General features: G+C 41.7%; 1 protein-coding gene across 1 annotated transcript in view; it reads left to right on the top strand.

Moving 5' to 3' along the window:
* tsr1 (TSR1 ribosome maturation factor) overlaps positions 1–3,376 on the top strand; it is a 10,950-nt gene extending 7,574 nt beyond the window's left edge. The window contains exons 8-15 of the mRNA XM_035680269.1: positions 647–861; positions 1,064–1,223; positions 1,313–1,423; positions 1,523–1,655; positions 2,381–2,497; positions 2,680–2,820; positions 2,934–3,008; positions 3,107–3,376. Of these exons, the coding sequence (XP_035536162.1) occupies positions 647–861; positions 1,064–1,223; positions 1,313–1,423; positions 1,523–1,655; positions 2,381–2,497; positions 2,680–2,820; positions 2,934–3,008; positions 3,107–3,285 (1,131 nt within the window). The 3' untranslated portion in view covers positions 3,286–3,376. The remainder of the gene's footprint in view (positions 1–646; positions 862–1,063; positions 1,224–1,312; positions 1,424–1,522; positions 1,656–2,380; positions 2,498–2,679; positions 2,821–2,933; positions 3,009–3,106) is intronic.
* Positions 3,377–7,505: the final 4,129 nt, after the last annotated feature.

A 7,505-nucleotide genomic window follows, 5' to 3' on the forward strand; every position in this document is an offset into this window, starting at 1 on the left:
CACACATACACACACACACATACGGATGCAAATACTATTACGCACAGTACAAGTCTTCTCAAAACACTGTTCTTATTGTGGCTGGGTCTTGTTTATGTCTGGCTATTATACAATTACAATTTCTATACTTAGAAACAATAAGGGACTCTTTGACTGCACTTGTATTCCAGACATATGGGTCTGGTCATTGTTTGCAAAGTATTGTGGCTGCAATTTAGAAAATGCTGCCTTGGTGAATTAGAAGAAAGAGAGGGCAACAACGGTATTACGCAGAACAGTAAGAGAACCCGAGACACCTGCTGATCCACGTATATCTGGATTTGATATTGTATGTAAAAAAGGGTTTTATTCCTCTTGTGGCTTGACGTTGTGACCCGGCTATCTTATCTAAAATCCTTTTTTTCCCCAAACTTTTTGGGCCATTTTGATGTAAAATGTGTAGAGAAAGATTTCAACATCACCAATCAGTCACTAACGTATTCACTTATAATGGGACAGGGAACATTTAACTGCTCTTTAATATCATCACTTATCAACTTGTGCAAGGGTCGAGATATGTTTACGTCTGTGGCTTTCTCTGTTTAGGCCTCTAATACCAACAGGGCTCAGTGCTAATTGCGAATTATGCTGTATCCTCTCTGCTCAGGAGCCAGGTTCAGGCTGTGCCTCAGATGAAGAGGAAGAAGAGGAGGAAGAGGAAGAGGTGTGCTCCACGGAGCGAACTGGAGCAGATCAGCGTTATGATGAGCACTTGGATGAAGCTGCAGAAGAAGAAGGCCTAAAACGCTACCGGGAGGCTCGGGCGAATGAAATGTTTCCCGATGAGGTGGACACACCCCTGGACATGGCAGCTAGAATCAGGTCTGTTGTTCTTCTTTTATGTAGGATGAGGAATAAATAAATAAGTATTGTGAATTTAGGTACGAAAAAAAGACAAATTCTGAGAGAATATATTTATTTAATGATTTATTATTGATAGTCAGAGCGCTTCAGACTAAAAGGGGAGGAAAACTCACCTCAGCATCATTGTCTCATAGATCATTTTGCTCTCCTCTGTGTCTAGGTTCCAGCGCTATAGAGGTCTAAAAAGTTTCCGCTCCTCCCCCTGGGACCCCATGGAGAACTTGCCTCTCAACTACTCGCGCATCTTCCAGTTCCAAAGCTTTGAACGCACTCGCCATCGCATCCTGGCTGAGGCCGCAGTTGAGGAAGAGGGAGCCATGGTAAAAAAAACAGTGACTTTCTTCATTTGTAGATGTTCTTTTGTTAGGTTTTAGATCTGTGGCTGACTCTGCTGCCCCTTCTGCTTCAGGTGGGCTGGTATGTTACGTTGCACATCATTGATGTGCCTTTTTCTGTGATGGAGAGTGTCCAGTCAGGCAGACCTCTGACGTTGGTGTCTCTGTTGCCACATGAACAGAAGGTATGACATCTAATAGCCTTTGTGTCTGAATTCATAACTGTCCATTTAAAACTAAGTCACACTGACAGTACTGTATTATTATTTTCCTTCGGTTCACAGATGTCAGTAATGCACCTCCTGGTGAGGAGACACCCCAGCAACACAGAGCCCATCAAGTCTAAAGAGGAGCTGGTGTTTCACTGTGGATTTCGGAGGTTCAGGGCCTCTCCTATCTTCTCTCAGCACACATCAGGTAGAAATCCTGTTAACTGAGAAAACCCCTAATTCAACCTGATTATCCTCTTAATCAAACAGTCATTTTTAAAATCACCTCAATGCATGCATTAAAAGAACTGAGAGCTATATAGGACCCAAGCTACACAAAAGGACTGACGACGACATATTAAGGGCTCACTTGCATCAGCATTCACAAGTGAAATGTTGCACCAAAATCAGTTAATTTCAATGTAACTAATGCAGTAAGTGGATATGCTTACAGAGACAAAGCGTGAAGTTTGGTGAACTTTGACACAGGGATTCACTACACTCACATTTCAAACCGATTAATAGAGCTTTCCTCTTCAAAACCACAACCACCATCAAATATTCACTGTGTCAATCAACATTTAATTGTTATGTTTGCCATTTTGATATGACACCAAATGCTCAAGAAGCTGGAGAGGATGGACATGATTTTAGTATTCTAGGAATTTAGTGATGCTCTTATCCAAATCAGCATAGAGTCTTGGAGGAAGTGGCTTCAGTGTATTTGCTTGATTTTATAGTACAGTGTCTTTATGCCGAACCAATTACTGGTTAGTATGTCATTCGATAGCGTTATGGATTTCCTGCTACTTCAGTTCAAAACGATATTAGCAGAAAGATTGTAGAAGCAAGTGGTCTGAAACGGATTTAGCTGCTGGATATAGAGCTGTAAATGAATTATTGAGTGTTGAACTCAGCTCTGCTCTTCCCCAGCTGACAAGCATAAGATGGAGCGCTTCCTCAGGCCAGATGCCCCCACCGTGGTGTCTGTGTACGCTCCCATCACCTTCAACCCTGCGGGAGTCCTGCTCTTCAAACAAAGGAATGATGGTGAGATGAAAAGTCCCATCTGTGCTTGGAAATAAGTTGATTTCATTAGTGGTCTCGTTGCCTTGATTTTTAAACTTTTGACCGTCTATTTTGTTGTCTGTTGATTGTTTTATTTAATTATCCACTTAAGGTAATTCTGCACTGGCATTTGAGCTTGTGTTCTTGTTGCTGTGACTTTCTAGGCATCCAGGACCTTGTGGCTACAGGCAGTCTGCTCAGTTGTGACCCTCAGCGTGTCGTGCTGAAGAGAATAGTACTGAGCGGACACCCGTTCAAAATTAACCGGCGTTCTGCGGTGGTCCGTTACATGTTCTTTAACAGGGGTGAGATGATGTTCTCATACTTTTCTTACTATGACAACAGAATATTACACACTGTTTCACTTCTGTGAGGCTTTAAGCTTCATGATTTACTTTTTCTTTTCTTTCTGTGGCAGATGACATTATGTGGTTCAAGCCAGTGGAGCTGCGAACAAAGTGGGGTCGAAGAGGCCACATCAAGGAGGCTTTAGGTGAGAACACTTCAAAAACAAACTTGGCATCAGCAGCTTTGTTAAGCAATGTCTGTTATTTCCTGTTAAATTCAAACTGCTGTATTTTATTTTTTCAGGAACACACGGTCACATGAAGTGTGTATTTGATAATCAGCTGCCCTCTCAAGACACTGTGCTGATGAATTTGTACAAGAGAGTGTATCCTCGCTGGACATATGACCCCTACGTGCCCTCGTCTTTACCCTGGGTCAAGAGAGAAGGCATTGTGGAGATGGACGACTTGGACATGGAATAGTGGAAGGACAACCTGACAATGCAATACAGACACAGGACATTTTCAAAAAGTGTAATGTGTATTAAATAAAACTATTTTGATCCAGACTATATCCTGTTTAGTTGCTGTTCATCTTTCTTACATTTTCCCAAGAAGCTTCTAACTTGCTGCTGAGTCCCTTTCGGCCACTAGATGGCAGCAATGAATAAGTATTCATAAAGCTTCCTCACTGCTTTGTTGAGCAACTTTGAAATGGGTCAAAAATACTTGAGTGACTACCATTGAACAAATAGCTGTGTATGTGCTTTATGATTAAACATAATGGGGGCTGTTACCACGGCAACTGGCAGATCAATAATAGTTTTTACATTAGTCATGTATCAAGCCCATTACACTGGCAACTCTTTGAAGTCATGCAGATGTGGCTTAGAGCTTGCTGCAGCCACACTAAAATGTACTAACTGGGACAAAATCATTATATAGATCATGTTTGGGATATTTGTGGAATTTTAATCAGGGAAAAATAACTCCCAAGTTGTGCTTTTAAGCAAAAATTCTCAGTGAATGACTTGTGGCCTTTGACAAATTGCAGCTGTCAGGTTCATTTATTTATGTAATCATTTATCACAAACATGCCTGAGTGGATTGTACAAAGAAAAGAGCCCACCAAGACCTAGTTAATAACCAGTCTTTGAATGAATTTAATACAGTATGAAACAACACAAAGCACAAAATACAAGACTTCTTAACCTGTGTAAGCTATTTTAAGCTGAAACCAATATTACATCATTGTGAGGGAAAGTAACAGCTTTCAAAACAGTTGTTGTTTTTAACTACACTTTCTGTACCCCGCACCTAAAAGTCTATCAACATCTAAAAGTAGAAGTATTTATAGCATTTTGCTTACTACCGGCAGTATACACCCCTTCTCACACACACACACACACACACACATACACACCCTGCTCTCTCTTTCCATGGTGGTCTTGCCCTGACCTGAAACCTCCTTTTCAGCTCTAGTCAACAGATCATGACCTCTTTTCTGTCGCTTTCAAACTGAAGCTGCAATGCCCTACAGTTTTGTGTCCTTCCCTGCCCCATTCCTCCTTGCTTAAAAAAATACTGATTTATGAATTGCAATATTTATCATAAAACTAAGCCCTTGCATGCTTGCAGCAACATGATTCATCCTTGGGCTGTGTTGGGACTGCACCACAGAGGCCTTGCCAATATGTCTGGGAAACCAGAAGGTGAAGACTTTGGGATGAAGAGGAGAACATGATCCAAGAAATGAAGGGGAGCAAAAGTTCACTGTGTGCATTTTTATTTGATTACAGTGGAAAAAGTTGAAGAAAAAAAGATAATACAATCGAGAAAGACTAATGTTTCTATTGCCCTTGGGGGGCAAGCTGGGATCTCTGGACAGTTATGTGGTAACACCCAATTTATTTCCTACTTTGCTATTTTTTTGTACATGTATTAAGGCAAGGGCACAGTAACAGTGATGTGTTGAACACATCTTGTTAAGGCTGAGGGGAGGGGTGTTGTGTGTTCTGCTGGCCAGCAGTTCATGGCAAGGGGAGGGGGAATTCAATACCCCCTTGATGGAGAATGCTCTTTAAGTAACACATGTACAAAAATGGTACTGAGTGAGTGTAGATGCGTACACTGCATTTTTCCCTGACACTATCAATTTGAAACAGATAAACATTTAGCTGTTTGGGGACCAACTGCGACGTGGTAAGGCTGAATCCAGCCCATAAGTGAAGTGTGTGTTTGGCACAGGCCGCTGTCAGAAGACGTGAATGCTGGTGACTTAGTGCTGTTTGGATCAGGAATGTTTTGTGGTTCCTAGTTCACTGCCACCACACTTAGTTGGCTTCCACTGAAGATATAATGGGTGAGAGATTTTTCCGTTGGATGTGGATAAAGAAACGGAAGGAGAGAAAAGGGACAGTGAGGGAGTGAGAGATAAGGGAAGAGCCAGTTGATGTTCAGCATGAATAAAACCAGAAGTGGTGGGAGGAAGCAGTCAAAGGAATGCAAAAAGGGGGATGCATAGAATTTGGAAATTAAAATAAAAAGTTAGTGGGTGAGAGAGAGAGAGAGTGAAATGGAGGAGTGTGAGAGTCTGAGGCGGTGTGGGGGCGAGGGAGTAGGAGAGCGAGAGTGGCTGGCGTTTATGGATTGCAGATGTGGCGCTATGGGGTTTTGGCAGGGGCCATGCGCGCCTGAATCCTGCACCGGCTGGGTGGCACCGGGGTGAGAGGGAGGTCACTGCACCGCAGCACACAGCCCATAAAACACTGAGAGTAGTGGGGGAGAGGAGAGAGAGAGAGAATAGGCCTCAAATACACACTAACCCGGGACTGCAGGGCAATGGGGGTGAGCAGATCACACTTTGGGTTCAAGCACACACAGGCATACCCAAACATCCTGCATATGTTGAGGCAGGCTATCATTAAAGCCATAGGTTAAGTTAGCATAAGTGGAGAGCTGATAAGCTTATCTCAAATTTAATAAGGATGAGCCCTCTGTAGACACCTCCCTCAACCATGAAAAATCACACAATCTTCACTGTTTAAAAGGAATATTTCTGTACGCATTAATTCTGAATTTATTACAAGTGCTTTTGACAAGATTACAAAAGAGAAGCAAGCCAGCCACGTGTAGAGCAAAAGTTTTCATCTATAGTGCCTGTTCTCAGGTTCATCCACCCATTGGCCATTTTTCTTTCCATCCTCATCATTCTTTATCTTCCTTGGGAAGTAACAGTGGATTGTAGAATAAGGTTACCAGAGCTGGTCTTGGCAAACTTACAGAATAAAAGTACAGGAAACACAAACAGTTTATTTTCATTGCTCATCTAAGGAAATCACTTTATTTCCCATTTGATACCGAGTGCAACTGCAGTGTTCTGATTTCTGAAGATGAACAATTCACTGTAGCAGTTTGAAAAGCCAACCTTCTGCTTATAATTACATTTCTTACATTCAAGGCACCAATGACATTAATATACACAATATGGCCTTATGTACACATTGAAAAGAATAATCCTTGTTTTAATGTTACTTAAGTTGATTTCAGAGGGACAAATATTTTTTTTCATGGGTAATAAGAAATATTGCTAAAATTATGAAACAACTGTTGCACAATCAACTACATATTGATAAAAGCACACATTTCTCACAGACCGCTAAAGGCCATAGAGAACAGAAGCAACATGAAGCGTTACTCTGTAAGCACTAAGGGGCTGTGTAACATGAAAAAGCACATGGCTTTTTGAAAGAAACATGTCATAAAATCAAAATATTTTTACAAATCTGTCAACAGAAAACCAGAATATCTTGCAAAGCCACATTGATTTTAATCTAGCAGACAAATCCCTTTAAAACAGAACTTGTGTCTATGGTGGTGTCTATAAACATTCAGCCACCTGTTGCTGAGGGGGTGGAAATTGACAGCCATGCAGAGCTACAGTGCCACCCATTCAGACCTGCAGATGCAAATGCATCTGCTCGAGAAAAGCAAAGTTATAGTTTCTGCAGTTTTGACACTTGTTCCACCTGCAGCCAATGAATGTTTCAGCCGGTATCTGCTGAATTCTGAAGAGTCGGTCTGCAGGGCGCACGCTGCTCTTAGTCATCTGTTCTCATTTGTTCTCTGTCCCAGGGTGGTCCACCTTTGTCGAGGAATGGAAAGGGGTCCTAATCAGAATTTATTTATCTGAAATAAATCATTTGCATGGCTGTTGTTTATTTGTGGAAACGGTACCTATTTATACAGACGGTTAACAAGCACATGGCTGATGTCCAATGGTCTATTATCCACAGGAGGTTAGTGAAAACGTTTTATTACATTTAGTGTTATCAAGTGTTAAGTAAGTAAAACATCACACACCCAAAAGAAAATGGCAGTTATTAAGAATCCCTGAAGTTGTAAAACTCACAGCCTGCAGGTGGCATGAGTGTTAAAATTGCCTGTTTGAGGAAACATTAAAATATCCACATCTGCACATCTTAACTTCTGCTGTTGTGACTTTCCTGTCCTATAGGTGGTGCATATTGAGTGTACTAGAGCCCTGGACAGGCCAAAAAACTCCTAGCATGGTGCCCTGGCTTATGGTGTTAAAGCCCTAGTCTGGCCCAAAGCAAGTTTTCAGCCCGAGCCTGCCCAAGACCGACACCAATTAAGTTCTCTTTGAAACATGCAAAAACACACACAGACTATGGGCACAATGA

The sequence above is a fragment of the Morone saxatilis genome, unplaced genomic scaffold, assembly GCF_004916995.1.
Source record: "Morone saxatilis isolate NCDOM2014 unplaced genomic scaffold, NCSU_SB_2.0 Contig8, whole genome shotgun sequence".
NCBI lineage: Eukaryota > Metazoa > Chordata > Actinopteri > Moronidae > Morone > Morone saxatilis.